Source organism: Bombus impatiens, unplaced genomic scaffold (genome assembly GCF_000188095.3).
Source record: "Bombus impatiens unplaced genomic scaffold, BIMP_2.2 scf_0442, whole genome shotgun sequence".
NCBI lineage: Eukaryota > Metazoa > Arthropoda > Insecta > Hymenoptera > Apidae > Bombus > Bombus impatiens.
In genome coordinates this window covers 1668-22005 of record NT_176861.1, presented here as the reverse complement: position 1 = coordinate 22005, position 20338 = coordinate 1668, and the positions used below count along the sequence as shown (strand labels likewise).

The following is a 20338-nucleotide window of genomic DNA, read 5'->3' as shown; positions in this document are numbered from 1 at the left end:
GTAACCACGTCTAAATTAAAATATATAAATACCAACTATACTTTCATTGCAAAGATTAATATATTAAAAAGAACAATATATATAATATATTAAATTAATTAATATATTAATAGATTAATAGATTAATAATTAATATATTAATAGATTAATATATTAAAAGAACAAAGAGAATATTAAAAAAATAAGAATGTTCAAATTTCTTTTTCCGTAAAATTAATCTAAATTTAAATTTATTCTTTATTATCAACGTAAAATCAAATATTCTGATTCGATTATCACTAGAACGAAGCATTTTCAAACGCTTCGATTCTCACGTTCAACTCTAAACTGCACAATTGCGAGCAACGTCCGTTGCTCCTTATTTAGGCGAGGCCCCGGGTGCCGTGGAAGTAAACGAACCTCCGTCAAGCTAACGATGCAAACAACGAGCGTCGTTAAATCGTAAAATATCCGTAATCGATATTCGCGGCTCGGAAACACGTCCTCGTAACCAGAATCGTTAGGCGTAATTAAATTGACGTAGGCCGATACGCAGGTCGATGGCATTGCGCGAATACCATGCCGACCAAACGTATTGTAGTGTCCAGCAGCTAGGCTGCTTTCGATAGATTTACGAGCGATTTCATTAAGCTATGCGGTCATTCTAATTACCAGGGCGAAGTGAGTCGTGTCGACGTGCCGCTCTCAATTCGATAGAAAAATCCTTTACAAGGAGTTTCAACACTCTCTAAGGAAATATCCTTGAAGCTTTCATAATTTTACGATAGAATGTGTTGTTCAGCCCTACCGTAGAGGAACAAAGAGAGGACAAATCTCAGGATCCAATCGTACGTCCGTTTCGACGAAAATAGCTTTCTAGCTTCGAGAAATAATAATTAAAATAGAATATTATTCGTATCAACGATAATTTTCTTATACTTGCATTAAATTATATATTGGGTTGGCAACTAAGTGATTGCGGATTTTTTCATTGGGGGTAATGACAAAATCCGTAATTATTCACTTTCTCTTCTATTAGGTTGGCAACTAAGTGATTGCGGATTTTTTCATTGGGGGTAATGACAAAATCCGCAATCACTTAGTTGTCAACCCAATAGAAGAGAAAGTAAAATTGAGAAGAAACCCAAGAATTATGATAAAGCTAAGGGAAGAATATTTTATTTCGTTGGAAAAAATTTGGCGTATCATAGTTAGGTCCTTTGCGAATTTAAAAAATATCGATTTTGGTTCAAATTCAAACTGATCTATCGCTATTCATTTTTGTATCGTACGCGTATATAGCATTTAATAGTGTATTATTATTAAGATTATTTGATACTGTAATATTACTTTAATACTATCATCGATTAAACGATAACTCAACATTAAACACGTTGAATAGAAAAATTTGATCGCGTTTCACTTTCTACGATATAATATGTTATCAAAGCTATATAGAATATGCGAATAAAATGTGTCCTTCGTATAATTAAGTCGAAATGATTTATACAAATCTTAGACGTTGAAAGAGCACTCAATTTCCTTTATACTCGCTTCATTTTTTTATGTTGATCAATGAACAAGTTACTTTAAATGGCACCGATCCCCACCTTTCCCCATTTATCCTCGATCACTCACCAACTAAACGACCAATCTACATTGCCAGTAATTTATTCTGTAAAATCCTCGAGCTCATTTCGAGAAATTCATCGGACCAACGAAAGGCAGCGTTTCATTGCGGAGAATTTGCGCAATACTGCTGGCCGGAAATCGAAGGACTTCGCGATGGATCAGTCGGTAGCGTGCAGCTGTCACGTTTATGCAATTAATTTTTGCACGAATTAGCATAACTTGTCTACCAACGTTACAGACATCGACGAGTGCGTGACAGAGAAGCCCTGCGATCAACTTTGCAGAAACCTACCCGGAACCTACGAGTGCCACTGCAGACCCGGTTTTCAACTACAAAAAGACGGCCAGTCCTGTCGAAAGAATAGTGAGTAATCGTTGGAAAAATTCTACTCGACTGTCAAAGATGAATTTGTTTTCGAGATTTCTCGACAGTGACTAATATGCTATTGAGAAACACACGAAATAGCACTTTTTGACCAATTTACATGCTGTCTATGAAACGTTACACATACGCTGCCTAGCACCAGCGAACAACAAGTTTTTCAATGGCTTCTTGTTGTTCTCGTCCCATTGTAGGTTCTCGAATTTTAGATAAACCAACGACAATGTTATTTTTATCGAAGGGACTATACCGTTTTGTCACATCGTTCCCATTGATCTTGAACTTCAGTGTCATCTACACGAGGTCTGACTATGTGAGAAGAAAAAGGTTGCCGATGGTCAAGTTCAAGATCGCTCGAAATTGGCTGAGCTTTAGAAAACAGACTGACATGTGGTAGATTGACCTAAATTTTAAGCTTGAGTGATTTTCAGCTTAAAATGTGACCAAGCCATTGTGTAATACAGGACACAGACAAGGAGTGTAAAGTGTGACCTATTTAAATAAAAGTTCCAATCATAATTTTATTAGGAATAACTCTAGAGATTATATTGCAAAAGAACATTAAAAAAAAAAAAGATTGTATTCCTATAATCCTCCTGCTGTTTTAATATCCCTGGCAATAAATATAATATAATTCTTTTCCCTGATACAAATGTCAGTAATTTCGAACCATTTTTATTAATTTACTACATTTATTCTTGCTATAATAGAATATCAAAGTATTATATTGTCTCCATTAACTTTAATCATAAACTACAGATAGAACTAAACCATCGTAATAAAGGAACTGCCACTTGCTCTATAAGGTAGAAAGAGGCGATCTTTGAATAAATTTACTACGAGATCAAATTTCTTTTCAAACAGTACGCAACAGTATGTAATAGCGTCAAGCGAAATGCTGCACATCGTAAACGTACATTACGTCTTCAGTATCAATATTTCGCAATCTTACAAGAACCGGAAACAGCAATCCTCGTCCTAAACCTGAGGATCTGATCGCGGATCAAATTACTTCCACTTTGATCACGCTTCCATCCCTTTTTCAGTCACCGAAGATACGGCGTTCGAGGCTCGAGACTTGGAGAATGATTTCCACGAAACAACAATGACGAAGCGTCCGGCGATCTCGTCGCATGGTTTGTAATTGTAAATTCCTCTGTTCTTTGCCTCTCTTTCTTCTTGCTCTCATTTCTCCAATATTATTTCCGTAAATGCAAGAATATTGTGAATTCTGTAGTTAAATGACAATATCAGAGACTCCCATTTACAGATACGGAAAACGAGGTGACTGACGATGACCTCGATCAGGACTATGAGATTATACTGAAAAGGCTTACCAAACTCGAAAAGGTATGCCAGACAATGGCTTGCCATGTGTTATTTGACTTATAAGGGAGAAATACGCTCGCGAGACGATAGAAACGCGGATGCAGCAGGTTGAAGGATTTCCTTCTTATTTTAAAGTCTATTCCGCTCGTTATGGGCATGTATGAATTATGTAGAAACTTGAAAAACAGTTTGATCCCAGTTTTGGTGTTAATAAAAAGGAAACTAGTTGGGTCTGATTTTCTAATATCTTGAAGATTTAAAAAATTCTTTGATATAAGTGCATTTGGCATGTTACAGTTTTTTCAAACTTTTATTTTATTTATAAGCGGCTCTATTAAACCAACCAACAAAGATGAATATTAATATTTTGTACGAATGGGTAACACTCAATAGTGTCTCTACTACATTACAATTTAAAATAAAGTTATTAATTTGTTGTTTATTTTTGAATCAACATTCAAAAATAGATAATTGGCTAAAATAAAAAAAATTCAGACAAAAATAATTATAAATTTATGTGATAGAAGTAAAAATCACAATCATGAAATGTTTGAGTAATGAAATGATGTCATGTATTATATTTACTGCTTATTATATCTTTAGCAATTCGCAAAAGGGAAGAAGAGAGATACAGAAACGACGGACATGACTGTCAAAGTTGCGTCTGTGGTTGAAACTATTAACGAAATGAAGAGATCTATCGAAAATGTGGTTAGTTACCACTTTATTAACGTCTCACAAAATATATACTTCTGTTTAAAAACGCAGTTCTGTTTATAGCAACTCATGCAGCAGGAGATATATCAAATGAGGAGCAAATTGAGAGAATACGAATTAGAGAGAAGAAAAATGCAACATTTAACAAGTAGAGTGGTGGAACTGGAAAATCGTTTAAGATTACGTTGCAGATCAGCGATACCAATGAACAGTGGCTCGATGAAGTTTTAACATCGCTATAGCGAAAGAAAAGTGTCAAAAACATTGGACATTGTCCATAGATGTAATATTTATGTGAGAAAATTGCATACTATCACTGCCATCTCTTTAGCTTTTATGATACTTTATTTAGTGTAGTAGAATTTAGAATATAGTAGAATTCTAACTTAAATAATCATTATGATTATTTGTATTCAGCTTTATAATAAAATGGAAAAGAAACTTGAATGATGTTTGCTGATTCACACAACATAAATAGTATAACATTTTACTATAATAATACAATTTACTTTTGTTACTTACTAATACAAAAGTAAAGAACAGTATTAATCAATGCTATCGATTTTTTATATAGAAGATTTACTTTTGCTTCATTGAGTTCCTCTGTCTCCTTGTTAACCTCTTATGTGGCTTTATGTTGCCCTTTTGGTTTTTTCGTCTACCCTTCTTGATCTTTGCAATCTTTCGTTTATTCATCCACACAGGATAATTTCCATACTGATCCAACATTGTTTTTCTATTATATATCCGTTTATCAGTGTCTAGATCCATTTTTTCATCATCTGCTTTGGTGTCATCCTTAGCTTTTTCATTTTCCTTTATTGTCTTGGCATCAACAACTTGAGACAAACGTCAAAATCAATCGAAATCATTATATAAAAATAGTAAGGTATTAAGCAGAACTGTGCCTTACCTGTAGCAATTTTTGATATTTCTGACATTTCAACATCTGGTATCCCATTCTCATCAAGACCTAATGTCTTTTTTAATCTTTCTAATTCTTTTACTCCATAGCGTTCCCTTTTAATTGCTCTACACTTCCTCTTCCATTTACTACGCAATGATTTTCCCATTTTGTTTTTATATATCTAAATCATAATCGTAATGGTAAATTAATTATATTTTATCTAAATAGTGATACATTATCTGAGTACCGAATATGGAATTCTAATTTTATCATTACAGATAAAATTAAATTTATTTTTAATGAACATAAGAATATTAAAAATGAGCAACTGGATTGATGTTGGACATTTATTAAAATAGTTAACAATACACAGGAATTAATATACTACTTGATAGTGATATAACCTCGAACTATGTACAAATATATGTAATGTACTCGAAGATATAAAATTAAAAACAATTAATTGCACGAATAATACCTACTTTAAGAAATTATATTCTCTCAAAATATCTTCGTAAAAACTACTATATCACGTACTAAAAATCCGGAACACGTGGTATAAATTATAACAGATTTCTAACAATCCTGACAATGGAAATTCTAACCTCAAACGTGTTTAAATTTCACTGTGTTAAGTGGCGATCTCTACAGGTCGATATTATAAAATAAGGTTATACAGTATAGACAATGTAAGAAATAGAACTAGAACTCAATGCACTAGAAACCGCTTTTACCATTTTAATGTCATTTCCACTATTATCGATTCAGTATAGAATAAGACTGCAACGATACATGGAATTAAAAATAAATTTTACCATGAGATGTTAATAAATAACATATAGGACAAGATATCTTACAATTGTCGAAAATTTATCCAAAAGGTAGTATCCTTTTTCAGATTTTTAAGTATGTATAATATCTTACTCAAAGATTCTGCTTATGTATACTTCACAATTTTAGACTTTACAATTTGAGACTTTACAATTAATAATTACGGCTAATCAGTTTATAATATTTGTTATAATTCATAACTGTATCATAGCTATTAACCATAATGATATAGTACAATGTATTTATCAAATATTTAACACCGATTGCCTAGCTCTCGCCACGTGGAAATTGCTGGAATCCTTTATACGTGTGTTTACCAAACGATCAATCATTTTTTCAATTTCTAATACATTTTATTTAGGCAGAGATTAACATTAAAACTATCGACGATTGAAGTTTCTTTTTTGTTCTTATTTTTTAATTTCTGCTTTACAATTTGTCCAGCTGGACATTTGATAAATTATTCTAATTTTATTACTAAATAACATGTGGATGGCTATCTCCAGCTCCCACGTCCATCTTCCAGTTTGTCTATCTTATTTCTTTAATGAGGTCAGTGGGATGTTTTCTTCTTAGTCTTCTTTTTATGTAGATTTTGGTAGTTTCAGCAGCCAGCTGGTTTGGATGTATTACCATTCTTTCTTTGTATTTTCTTGCGTATCTGCCGATTTCTTCCTTGACCATTGGTATTTTTAGGTCTTTGCGTAAATTTTCATTTCTTATATGCCATGGGGCGTTAACTATTGTTCTGAGTATTTTTTATTCTAGCGACTCTAGTCGGATTGAAGTATAAAATCTGAATTTATGTCGAAAGGATTATAATGAAAGGTATACGAAAAAATATATAATATAAGCAGAGGAATAAGATTCTATCTCTATACGCCTTAAAAAATATTCAAGCCTGTAAAAATGTACTGTTGTAAATCTATAAAATTTCCATGAAAGATCACGAATTGTTCATTTTAGTCATCCTTCTAGTTCTAATGTTCATCTGTATCTTCCTTCCTACCTACTTACAAATACCTATGTATGAGCTAAGATTTTGACTTAAAAAGCTTGCCTAACTATATATCTAACTTAATTTAAAAATATGCTACCTAATTGCATACGTAATGTAATTTAAAGATACCTCCTACCAAAGTGTACATCTAATTTAACCTGCCTATTAAAAACCTAAGAATTTTTATGTGTCTTCCCTTATGTATATATAACAGCAAAGATTAAATAGGAATTTTGTAAGCCTCACCTATCAGAAATCTAAAGGTTTCTTTTTATAAATCCTATTTAGATTTAATCCAAAGAATTTAGATATAATCCAAAGATTAAAGAATTTCTAACTTCCATCTTTCAGAAATGTAAAGAATTCTTTTTACATACATACATATACATTAACACTTTGCAAAATATTACAAACTTAATTATCACTATTCTTCTTATCACTATTTATTTAATTTATTAGAAATTTTTCGCATTATATAAATCATATTTTTCAATATTACTTTTCTTTATGTACTTGATATGTATTTAATCTTAAATCATCCTTAAGCCAAGTTAAAAATACTCATAAACACTAAACAGATATATTTTCAGTAACAGATGCTCTTATAAAAAAAAAGTCTGAGAGATAAACCAACTTAGAACAGATCATCCACTCGAAATTGTGAGTGGAACATTTTTTCTATCTTGTGACACTAATGTACCAGTAGATTTACATATAACATACAAAATTCTCAAAATAAACCGCAATGAGCGATTTATCATGTGTGCAATATCAATGTATTGATGAAAAAGAATAGAAAAAAAGTTGTTTAAATTTCGAAAACATACACGACAATAGAGTGTTTTAATTATTTACGCAGTACTAATAAAAACTAATCAATATACTCATATTTAAGTATACGCAACACTAATAGCGGGAAATCTAGTACAACCATATTGGAGATTGCTGATACATGACCGCTTCTGTGCAGCTATTTTTTAGCTACATCAGGTGATCTAAAAGTAAGAATATACTTCCACAATCTCAGTGAAACCATTTTTTTTGCATTTTTACAGGCACAACACTAATTAGAAAACGCGATATTCTATCAATACAACTATCAACTAATTGTAAAAATAATTTAAGGAAACGCGTTAAAATACTAATTGCAATACTAATTTTCAAAATGAATTAAATAAAAATCACTATTTCTGTATGAATAAAAAGTTACTTCAAATTTTCGCGATAACAACAAACCGCAGCATTACAAAATTGATTAAAAATTTACATCTCTTTAATTCAACTTTATATAAACAAAAACGTGTCAAGTTATAATATTACTCTTCAATACATTCTAATTATTCATAATAAGAAATACGTATATACAATGAGGCAAACACGATCATTATTCTAGCGCAACGTTAATTAAAATCGAAATCAATTGTTTTTCGTAACTCTGATTTAGAACGGGAAATTTCGAATCAAACCAATAGGTATCAATTATTCGTAATATTAATAAAAGGAAATGCGATCTGCCCAAAATTATGGTAACCCGGAATGTACTTCAGCCAAGAAACAAATTAATACTATTACTATTACTACTATTACTACTACTACTATTACTAATACTACTACAAATATTAAAAGTGACTATAGTGACAAAGTAGTAACAACAATGACTTCCTATGCCCTGAATGAACCAGAGGATAGGAAACCATTAATAGTTGCCCTCTTCCATGACAATTTGCCGGGCTTCGTCAGCTTCTAGCTTCTTCTTTCTTCGAGCGCAATGCCCATTGAAACCTAGGCTCGATATTCTCTAATCGTAAAGCAAAAGATAACTTATTAAATAACTAAATAACAAAGAATTAAATAAATTAATTTAATTAATTAAAAAATAATAAAACAAGCTTACCAACTCAATCATTGCACGATTTTCACACATAACTTGTTTATTTGGTACACTACTTGTACAATTTAATTTATTTACCATTTTCCTGAAATCGACTGACGAAATCTAGTGACCATTGCGTTAAACGCGGTAAAGATACATGAATCTTAATTTTAATTACGAAAATTGATAACCAAAAGTATATGTATATCTTTCAAAAAATTCATTGTATGTATTGCGTATCATATGTGTAAAGGTTTAGGTAAAGATTTGGTACTATCATTCTAATTTGATGATAAGATTAATAATATTACTCTCTACAATTTGTTATATTTAATAGCAGATCTGGTTATTATTACAGTTCTTGATTGAATTAATATTTGTAAATTTCTTTTTTACTATTTAATATTACATAGTCAAAATGGTGTAATTCCACGTCTTAACCATACACACACAATGCCGAAAATACATCGTGCACAATACGTTAACGCATCGTCAATCGCTGAAAAATTATTATAAATTTATGAACTATGATCGTGCCCATTGCCTATTGTACACCCAAGTAACACCTGGTCACGTGAATGAGCTCCTAGCAATGAACACGGAAGAGATTGAACCTGAAAATCCTGAGCTAAAAAACGATTAGTATATTCATGTATGTACTTTGTATCTACTGTACTGATTTAATGAATTATTAAAACTTTAGAAAGAAAAAGATTGGAAATGAACAAGAAATTTATTTTATAACTGATTCTGAATTTAATATTAACGTAAATAATCTCAGGTTATCTCTTCATCAAAGCATATTTTAAAAAGTATAAAAGCAGTGTTCAAAACTTGTTGCTTTAATTCAGAAATTTACCTGTCGCGAAGTTTCTTCTTGCACATAGCATTTAATATACTTTCATATGGAAGGAACTGAACTCTAATACTTTATTATACAATTTAAATTATACTCCAATTTATAATATGAAGATCAAAGAATTATCCAAATTAAGATAGTAATGAAGTAGAAGATAAAATTGAAGATGATTTATTATTAAAATTATTTATTTTATGCATTATTGTATACATTATGAATTCTCGTTATTATCATTGTGCAATAATTGTAACAAAATCGGAGGATATCAGACTTCTCCGCTTTAAAATAATCAATATTATTTTAATATTTATTATGGATTCAAATATTCATATCTCATGTATATTCTTATGGATATAAATAATCATATTTTAAAAGTAATTTTGGTGATGTAATTATCAAACAATAATTATCAATATAATATAGTTCCTACCAGTTGTTAACATTATATTAATATTATTAATATAAAATCTTAATTACCAATATCATATTGGCAATATAAAAAACGCAATGTGCAGGAAGATCTATCCTAAGCTAGATAAAATAAGACGTTAAAATATAAAGTGTTACTACTCACGAATATAATAAATACTCGCGGTCACTATACTCGCATACAATTCTACGTAATACAACTAGTCACCCGTGTCGATTCGGACCTTTCATCCTACGACATGATTGAGTGACCGGAGGAATAAAAATTCATGCGACTCACGATTAGATGCGAAGGATGTTACCACCAACGTTGCAGTAAATTGTCCCAAGCTGTCGCAAAGGCAGTTATCAAAAAAGACCCACTGTATTCCATGGCGTAATGTGAAAAATCTTTAACAAAATATATTTATTTCTTAAAATATTTTTGTATTTGCTCTAAAATTTTTATAATTTATTCTTAAAGATATTGTGTCAATTACATTTTTTCATAATTAGTAATAATTGAAATAACAAACATAAAATACAATTATTTAAAGTATAATATTCAAAGATTACTTACATTCTTGGCTCTTGGAGCTTAGAAATCATCACCACGAAGGAATGAATCATCAAACCTCGTAGTCTCGTAGTGTTAGTGAATGCTGTACAAAATTTGTAACAAAGCATGTAGTATTATAAATGTTATTATTTAATTAATATAACTAAAGCTATTACATAAATACGTATTGATTGAACAGGACTAACGATAACCTTTACAATATGTACTACACAACGAAAATCACGTACCTGAAACAGGATCGTAATGTTTATGCCACGGTTTTCGGCGGGAGAATGACGTTTGCGTCTGCAGAATCGTTTAGTTAATTTCTGATTGGCTGATGCAACAAAAGTACTCTTCCAATCAGCGCCGCGTACGGGATTCAAATTTCGTATATTATTATACATATATTTAATTCCTGAAATTATGAAATTTAAGTATAGATTTTTATTTTGTAGTTTCTTAAATGAAATATCTGCTTAAAAATTGAAAAAGATATTATTATATTTCTTGAAGTTTGTAATTTAATAGTTCCTTTTAATTTAAATATCAAATATGTATTTAAAAATTAATATCGCGAAAAAGACTGAATTGACTACAGTGACATGGCTAGTCAATCACATTACTAGTAAAATTTATTTGATCAAATTTCGAATTTCTATTCGAACATAGAAATAAATATAATAGTTTTAAATCAATTGTCAAATAAATTGAGAATAAAAAATTTGATATGTACTAGTATAAATTTTAAACACTGTAATGATATTTTTACGCAATTTTAAAAATGTACAAACTACAATATGAAATTTATTTATAGAATAATAAGTAATAAATCTATTTTCAAATATTAAAAATATTAGAGTAATAGAATCTTACATTTAAAAAATATTTTAAGTTATGTGTACCTATGTGTATTTATACTTAGACACATGAAGGATAGACAGGTAAACAGTATGATATCCTTGGCTTGTTACTAGCATATGTTTGCTTTATACATACTATACAATCATGTACACATAATTTAACATAAATTTCTAATAATTTACATATTCTTACGATATTACTATTTATTATACACACATAGCCAGCTTTCTAACCACAACAAGAACTTTCAAGCAATTATTCTATGTTGTAAACAAACTTCTCGTAGAAAATTAAACTATTCATAAAATCATAGAAAGAAAAGTTTGCAAGTTTGTGATTCTTCATGTTTTCCTCTGCATTACAAGCGTAACTGAAAATATATAATATGTGTGTTTTCCCTATTTGTGTCAAGCTCCAGTTTCACTTGATCTCAAACGCGAAAATGCGTTGGCGTATTTTCATTATCCTTATCACGTTCTCAGTAGCAAACGATGTTTAATTGAGATAAACACAGTTTCAAGAGGCATGCACACCGATAGATTTATTTATCAATGTACACGCAGCATAATGATAAACCAGTTCTATCGAGAGTACAGCGTAAACGGAAACGTCGGTCAATTTCACGATTAACACTTTCTAAGTCACGACGTACGTCCACTGTTGGTATTTAGACGTTCTGATCTACTTTTCACCCCACTTGTAACATATTTATACGCGTTCAGTTTTCACATGGTGACTCCTCGAACGACGCGTATCTCCTACCCCAATTATTATTTTGTGCATTCGTATAGATGCACTATCTACATCTAGTGAAGTTTGATTTATAGCCCGCTGCGACATCTAGTAGTAAACCTACTGCATCGAAGTCACAAAATTGTCTATAGAGAAATTTCTCTGTAAAGTGCATGTGAAGTAAGACGATAGACGCGGATTATTATTTTTCAGTTGGTAGTGATTTGAAGCAAAGGATACAATTGCTTTTATTCGGAGTCTCGTCACGTTGAGGTTATCTTGGAAAATGTGGGGATTATGACAAGTACTTTAGGTAAATACATATATTTCTCATCTCTTCACATAAATTAATACGGTACGAAGAATTAAAGTAAATCTATTATCAATGAAATAAACAAAGAATTATCGACAATACAAAAAAGTGTACTATCTCCTCATAAAATTTTGTGAAAACTAAGCATCTGTACAATATTTTATTTCAAAACCATATTCGATTCAATTAAAATGTTCACTTTCGTAATATACACTTGTCCATGGGTGCATTAGATATGAATCAACTAGTACGCGAAGATAAAAGGCAATTGGACTGTGCAAGAAACGGAATCACCGGCGTACCGACAAGGCATATAAACCCACTATCATCAAGAGAACTCTTATCAGGGAATGGTGTCGGTGTTGTATAAAAGCACGAAGTGACTCGTTAAATGTAGTAATAGCCCAAAGCGAGACTGGAGTGCTCCGGTGTATGTACGTGGGCCGAGAGAGACCACTCTGTTTTTTCGCATTGTTGGCGCAAGTAGTTTGTTAACGGCGGATGTCGGCGATGTCATCTTCAGGCTTTAACGAGGAGTAAGTAATACTTACGATCCCTCTAAGCCACTTGCCCTGAATGACTTCCGCGCTACAAATTGTCGGAGATTTTGCGAGTTACGGCAAACTGATCCTTCTCCTTCGTGATGTTCTGTTCGTCGATCGCGATGTTCATGAAAATTGGTCTCGTTAGGTTGGTTTATGATTTGGCGCAGTAGGTCGGTTGAAAACCTTGATTACGTCGCGAATGATGCTTTGGCGCGTATGATAAGAAACGTAGCTATGATAAATGACATTCCATTTGTCTTCCTTTGGAAAATTTTCTTAAACAGCTTTCTCTCCCTTCTTTGCAAAGTAGGTGGCATATTCTACTATATAGTTATTACCTACTGATTGAAACATGTCAGTTGAAAGATTACAAACCATTTCCAATAAACATTCAGCTATTAGTCAAATGTAAAATTCTCTATGTGAAATCTACGTTGGTATTATCTCGTTATATGAAAATAGCTCCTAAAACAAAAGATAGTATTTTTAATATTATTTTTTAGCTTGTTTAAGTTTCATACAATAACTTAAGTTTAAGTATCTTTTGGGTTTGTAAAAATGATGTACTAAATTTTAATGTTACATAACAGCTAACCACTACCAAATCCATAGTCGATTATACTTAACAGCAAACGATGGGAAATTTAACGAGCAAAAAATGAGTGAACGTGTAAAAAATTGGTGGATATTTCAGGTAGTAATTGAACAAAATCAATATCACGTCTAGCTGCATCAGAAAATTCTTGAAATTGATACCGGTAACGACTTCTCATTAAAAACGTCATTCTCCGATTAGGTCATCTAAAAAGGTTAACAAAGTGTTTAACAATTACACTATCGTCGACACGTACAATTACGCAAATACTACATTTCATTGCAGTGCCGACATAAAGTATGATTAAATGTTCGAAACTTAATGTCTGACAGCAAGTAAACTATGATTGCAAGGTTCAATTCACCATCTATCATATTGGAAATGAAGATCATTTATAAAATTACACGAAAAGAGCTGTAGCTACAAATTAGCTAATCGAGTAATTAATAGGAAATGTTAGATACAAATTGCATCTTGAATAAATGCCCAAGAGATGTTCATTGACGATTGTAAAAATAATTAGAATCCCTACTTTCTTGAAACCTAAATCTTATGTTATCTAAATCCTTGTTTTGTTGAAAATATCTCTTCAAATTTCCATTTTCTATACCTAGATATTTCTACAACTTTCATTTCAACTTCAGTCAACTTCCTCCTTAGTTCTTATTACAAATCAAATCTTTCTTTTTATTTCCATTTCTCGGAATTGCTGATAGTTCGATCATTTTTCAGCGACGTTGATTCTCGTTCGTCGAAAAATCGTTTATGCCGAATCGCCGAACCGCGAATAACGACAGGTTCGATGCACTTGAGTGCAACGGCCTTTGTCGTAATCGTGAATGCACTCTCTCCGTACATTTGTAGTGGCTGCTGGCCCCTTTTTCACGCGGAATCGCGAATCGTTTCGCTGCTCTATCGCTTTCAGTATCTGGCAACGTGCGACTAAGAAAGAGACGAATGCGCTAAGTCCCGCTGAGCGCGCGAAACCTGGTTTCGTTTCTAGATCGCCGGTGCTTTCGTTTCAGTCGATTCTATGAGAATGTGAACCGTGATATGGCACAAGGACATTATGCTACACTGACCTCGTCTCCGTGTGACCCGAGCCGAGTGGCTCATAGAACCTACGTAACGTATTCATACTAGAGCGATGACGGAACTCGTTAGTCTCATGATATGATTAATAAAACACGTTTGATAGTGTTTCGTAGTATCTTATAGGAGTGGCGATTCGGATGAGTTATAGCGTACCATGAAGAATCGACGATTCTACGAAGGTGAAACTATTGAATTTCATGAGCTCCATAAAGTTCCAGGAGATGAATTTTAGAAACTTCCTGTCAATATTATATGTATGTCTTAATTAGTAAAAGATGTATCTAGAAATCATAGGCGCGGCTGGCGATTTTCTACTATCTAGTTTCTTCTATGTAGGTTTTTTTTATAGAACATTTAATTGTAACATAACAGTGTTTGAGCCATGTTTTATTTTAGTTTCTGTTACTCGACGAATGCAACTTTCGCGTGAACTCTTTCATTAGTTCATCCGTTTGAAAAACAATGCGAGAGCCAATTAAACTCGTTTAAGCTTTAGACGTGTATTATGTAAGAGCCTACGCGACGGAGGGTGGCTGCTGTCATTGTATTTCATGAATAGTCTTCCACAACGATGAGTCATTTTTACAACGTATGTCATTGTCTCGAACGAACACAACGCGTCTGAAGTGTTAGAAGAATATAAGAACTATTTGTTTGAACGTGTCTAAAAAATGTATATTTAACTACAATTCGTTTTATCTTCTCCATTTTCAGAAGGAGCAAAAATTCTGAAGAAATATCAGATGATGTTTTCGTGGAGTCGGATAATAGCTTGGAACACCTTTCAGAGACTAAACAATTTCAGTCCACAGTGAGTTTCTTATATTTATTTTCACTTATTACTGACTATTTGATGAAATTAAAAATTGACTTTTTCGTCCCTTGTTCATTCGTACAAATGCGTTAAATATAAATGACAAAATGCGAGACAAGATATTGATAAGGTAACAAAATACACTCTGATACATGCCATATATATATATATATATATATATATCTATTAAAGGAAACGTCTAATTATAATTAGCTTTGCAGTTGTAGGAATGATTATAGTATTTATAGAATTATCAATTAAGTACATATTTTCGCAATTTCAATAGAATTGTTGGTGACTGTTTTCAGTGTTTTCCTTCCAATTTTCTATTACGAATAAAGTTTCAAACATAAGTAAACGTCAAATGTTCTCATAGGTTGCGTTTAAAAGTGCAATTATCTTCGAATTAAAAAAATTCAGTCACTCGTTGTTCGACTGTTTCGCGGAGAGACGCGTTCGCGGTATAACGCGTTAACGAAAGTCGTAAATTCTCGTTACAATTCGATAATCGAAGCCACGAATCAGCTGATTCTTTATTTCGGTTAAGATAATAGGGGTGGTTCGAATGATATTAATATTGAGTTAACGATTTAAATATAACTCTTTATTTCCAATAACTTTTGAAAACTGGAAAGTGTGTTTTCACCGAAGAGTTGCTAGCATGTGAATGTTCGGTGATGGTTATGCGGGGGAGGAAAATTATGGATGGGTGTGCCTGGAACACAAGAAAAGCGGATTCGTTGATGGGAATTTTCGTTAAGAAAGTGAGGGCAACGGACAACGCAGCCAATTAGATGAAGAAAAAACTGGTGGATAAGGATGTGTGCCGGCGGCTCCCGACAAAAAGTCGTTCCTGGAAGGCATTATACATGGGAAAAATCCGCCGTCCCCTATTTTCCTGGAATGAACAACCCTAAGGAACGTTACGACTTGAAAGATATCCGAGGGACCCAAGGGCCTTGATTGTAAAAGATGTTAAAATTTATGACGGTCCCTAGGGTTCCTGCAGGTCCGAAGAAGGATGATAAAAATCTGGTGATCATCTGGACCGAGGGTTTTTTTTTGTGGTTTAAGTCACGGGGCGTAACACTTGTCATTACCTAAATATATATATATATATATTTTACCAAATGTTTTTTATGCTTAGTTTAAAATTTATTGCATCCTCTGAAAACAACGATCCGTATTATACCATCAACGTGTACTTTTTTACTATATATGTTGTATGTATGCTTGCACTTTAAAATTTTCCATAAATGTATAAAAATCCGTAAGCTAAAAATAAAGACATTTCTGATGAAAAAAAAAAAATACAACTCCAGAGTTGCTTGATTGTATTTCGCTGACAGTGAATGTGTTAATACGTACAAAACGTGCATGAATGTAAATAACCAAAAATGCTCAGTGAAACGCATTTTGTCTATGAAAGAAGCTCTATCACCTGATATTCTTCAAGCGCCTTTGCTGACGCGTTACACCGGTACACCGTTCGCATACCTACTTATTTATATCGCGCAACTTTCACTGATAACGAGAGCAACATTCCAGAAGCGACGTCTTCTGAATATTTAGAGTGTATACGGGTTTTGCGTCGAAGCAGTCGCGTATGGAGGTAGTTACACGTACGGACCTTCCTGCGAACGACCGTGAAAACGCTTTGGTTTCCTGTTCGTTTTTCTCGTCGTGGCAGTCTTGCCGCTAACTAGCATAATTTTAAAGATTCCTTCTGACCTGTGCTCCATTGCGCGCATTAACGAATAATTGAGCGAACCGTGGTAACAGTGGCCTGTTCCTCTGCTAAAATACACGGCGGCTGTCGTGGCGAAGAAAAAAACTAAATTGTAATGGGATATCGTCCTACCAAACTATAGTAAGTATTTTCTTTGTTTTATCTTTCTTCTTGAGCCATTGTTTAATAGTTGTTTGCTGATGTGTTCATGTCACCGGAGTAACTTTTACTCTGATTGAACGTTCTTGCATGGAATATAACTGTAAGTTGTTATTCTCTGACATTGTGAATCGCATTTTCTGAATTGGTGTGTGCAAATTTTAGACACATCAAAGACGGAAATTAACTAATTCTGTTCTGGGACAATGCGAATTCAAACAACGCAATATATTGTTTGCTAAAAAATCTTACTTTATGCTATGCAACGCTTGAACTACTAAAAATAAGCTAAATATATGTTTATTTTCAATATTCCTAGTAATTATACTATTATATACCGAATAACTTTTTCATCTGCATTTTTACATGTATACATATTTTAATAAGCTTGGGAACATGACGTTTATCGATTCAGCGTAGGTAACGCCATAGATACAATTCGAAACTTCCTGCTAATATATGTCGTTAAGCTATCTATACGTAATACCATTTGAAACAAGCAAAATGAAGTAAATGACGATCTCTAAGCATTGATACGCTTATTCCTGTTTGCATTTAATATCAAGGAAATGAAGACTTTTTATTCGATACAGATCTTCCGAGTAACATAATTTGTACGCGTGTACCGAATTGATTTCTACATTTTCCTCATATTCTTCGGCAACCTAGTTCGGTTTTAATATAGCAATTTACATCACATTACAATTCTCATCGACATCATAGCGATATACATTTAGAATGAATTGCACTTTACGTTTCAGTTTGTTCGCTGTACACCGTGAGTCTATTAGAGCAAAGTGCAATGCTCTAGCACGTACGCGTTAACCCGGTTTCGGTGTCATCAGTGTCATCGACGTGACAAGTAGGCCATCGTGAGCCCGTATTCCGTTAAGTTCCGTTCGTTATCATCAGTCTCCCTAAATATTGTCTCCTCTGAGGTATGTACCTACAGTTGCACAAATTCACTCTTTCTCGATTTTTCGTTGCATCGATGTCAGTGCTATTGTTGGAAAAAATATGACGCGTAATCGCGAATTCAAGCGGTTATCAGATATTCCGAACTTTAAGGTAGACAAATTAACAGAGATATCTAAAAGTATTGTGGTTATCTGATAGAGAAACACGTGGGTGAATGTGGAATAGAAACATATTTGTGTATAAGTCTAAGAATAAGTATAAGTGCAGCATATGGTAATCCAGATGCGCACTCTGGCAGCGTTACATTACAACATAGCTCTGAAACCATGGGCCTATGTATATTTATATAATCACGGAAACTGATCTGTGTATACCTCCTGCACTAACCTAACCGCAACCTAATACCAATGTATGCAAGGCATGTTCCTAAAAAGGCATGAGACTGAAAGACCCTTCTTAGTGATTTAGTGCTAGATAATTTTTAATGCCTACAAGGGCCAGGAAAACTAAGTTATAGTGCAGATGGCAAATTTTAGACACATCAAAGACGGAAATTAACTAATTCTGTTCTGGGACAATGCGAATTCAAACAACGCAATATATTGTTTGCTAAAAAATCTTACTTTATGCTATGCAACGCTTGAACTACTAAAAATAAGCTAAATATATGTTTATTTTCAATATTCCTAGTAATTATACTATTATATACCGAATAACTTTTTCATCTGCATTTTTACATGTATACATATTTTAATAAGCTTGGGAACATGACGTTTATCGATTCAGCGTAGGTAACGCCATAGATACAATTCGAAACTTCCTGCTAATATATGTCGTTAAGCTATCTATACGTAATACCATTTGAAACAAGCAAAATGAAGTAAATGACGATCTCTAAGCATTGATACGCTTATTCCTGTTTGCATTTAATATCAAGGAAATGAAGACTTTTTATTCGATACAGATCTTCCGAGTAACATAATTTGTACGCGTGTACCGAATTGATTTCTACATTTTCCTCATATTCTTCGGCAACCTAGTTCGGTTTTAATATAGCAATTTACATCACATTACAATTCTCATCGACATCATAGCGATATACATTTAGAATGAATTGCACTTTACGTTTCAGTTTGTTCGCTGTACACCGTGAGTCTATTAGAGCAAAGTGCAATGCTCTAGCACGTACGCGTTAACCCGGTTTCGGTGTCATCAGTGTCATCGACGTGACAAGTAGGCCATCGTGAGCCCGTATTCCGTTAAGTTCCGTTCGTTATCATCAGTCTCCCTAAATATTGTCTCCTCTGAGGTATGTACCTACAGTTGCACAAATTCACTCTTTCTCGATTTTTCGTTGCATCGATGTCAGTGCTATTGTTGGAAAAAATATGACGCGTAATCGCGAATTCAAGCGGTTATCAGATATTCCGAACTTTAAGGTAGACAAATTAACAGAGATATCTAAAAGTATTGTGGTTATCTGATAGAGAAACACGTGGGTGAATGTGGAATAGAAACATATTTGTGTATAAGTCTAAGAATAAGTATAAGTGCAGCATATGGTAATCCAGATGCGCACTCTGGCAGCGTTACATTACAACATAGCTCTGAAACCATGGGCCTATGTATATTTATATAATCACGGAAACTGATCTGTGTATACCTCCTGCACTAACCTAACCGCAACCTAATACCAATGTATGCAAGGCATGTTCCTAAAAAGGCATGAGACTGAAAGACCCTTCTTAGTGATTTAGTGCTAGATAATTTTTAATGCCTACAAGGGCCAGGAAAACTAAGTTATAGTGCAGATGTAGAGTTTTCCTAGAAGTAAGGCTTACATCAACAAAAAGTAAAGCGCCCCTATATGCTGTAGACTTTTATATAATGTAGTAGCCTGAAAAAACCGTTGAGAAAATTCCGATGAACTAGAGATAGTGAAGAAATGAAAGGTCCTTAACGGGCCTGGTAGGACGGGACATTCCAATGGGCCAAGTGAGCCAACAATATGCCCGTGTCCCTTTAGGAAAATAGGCAATCCAAAAAGGTGCCCCTAACCATCTTGGGTTACCAACAGCTGCAAGATAGATGTGCATGG

The 20338-nt window shown here is 33.1% G+C and overlaps 3 protein-coding genes across 4 annotated transcripts in view; 1 reads left to right on the top strand and 2 right to left on the bottom strand.

The window, feature by feature from the left end:
• The window catches only part of LOC100750079, a 29938-nt gene extending 25563 nt beyond the window's left edge, over positions 1-4375 (top strand). The window contains exons 5-9 of the mRNA XM_003490431.4: positions 1850-1975; positions 3040-3129; positions 3264-3343; positions 3926-4033; positions 4103-4375. Coding sequence (XP_003490479.2) covers positions 1850-1975; positions 3040-3129; positions 3264-3343; positions 3926-4033; positions 4103-4270 — 572 coding nt within the window. The 3' untranslated portion in view covers positions 4271-4375. The remainder of the gene's footprint in view (positions 1-1849; positions 1976-3039; positions 3130-3263; positions 3344-3925; positions 4034-4102) is intronic.
• LOC100750198 overlaps positions 1-12112 on the bottom strand; it is a 56216-nt gene extending 44104 nt beyond the window's left edge. Inside the window, exons 1-4 of the transcript XR_004461912.1 lie at positions 11353-12112; positions 10725-10894; positions 10498-10579; positions 10219-10328 (exon numbers count right to left, since the gene is read on the bottom strand). The gene's annotated coding sequence lies outside the window, so the exon portion shown is untranslated. The remainder of the gene's footprint in view (positions 1-10218; positions 10329-10497; positions 10580-10724; positions 10895-11352) is intronic.
• LOC100742272 (protein LLP homolog) lies at positions 4377-5589 on the bottom strand. 2 transcript variants are annotated; one of them, XM_003490450.4, is made up of 3 exons: positions 5429-5589; positions 4953-5127; positions 4377-4878 (listed from the first exon to the last, which is right to left on the bottom strand). In XM_003490450.4, the coding sequence occupies exons 2-3, from the start codon at positions 5110-5112 to the stop codon at positions 4619-4621; spliced, it is 420 nt and encodes a 139-aa protein (XP_003490498.1). In that variant the 5' UTR covers positions 5113-5127; positions 5429-5589; the 3' UTR covers positions 4377-4618. The 2 variants fall into 2 exon arrangements, with proteins under 2 accessions (XP_003490498.1, XP_012242483.1); XM_012387060.3 differs by having other exon boundaries at positions 4953-5216; positions 5429-5581.
• Positions 12113-20338: the final 8226 nt, after the last annotated feature.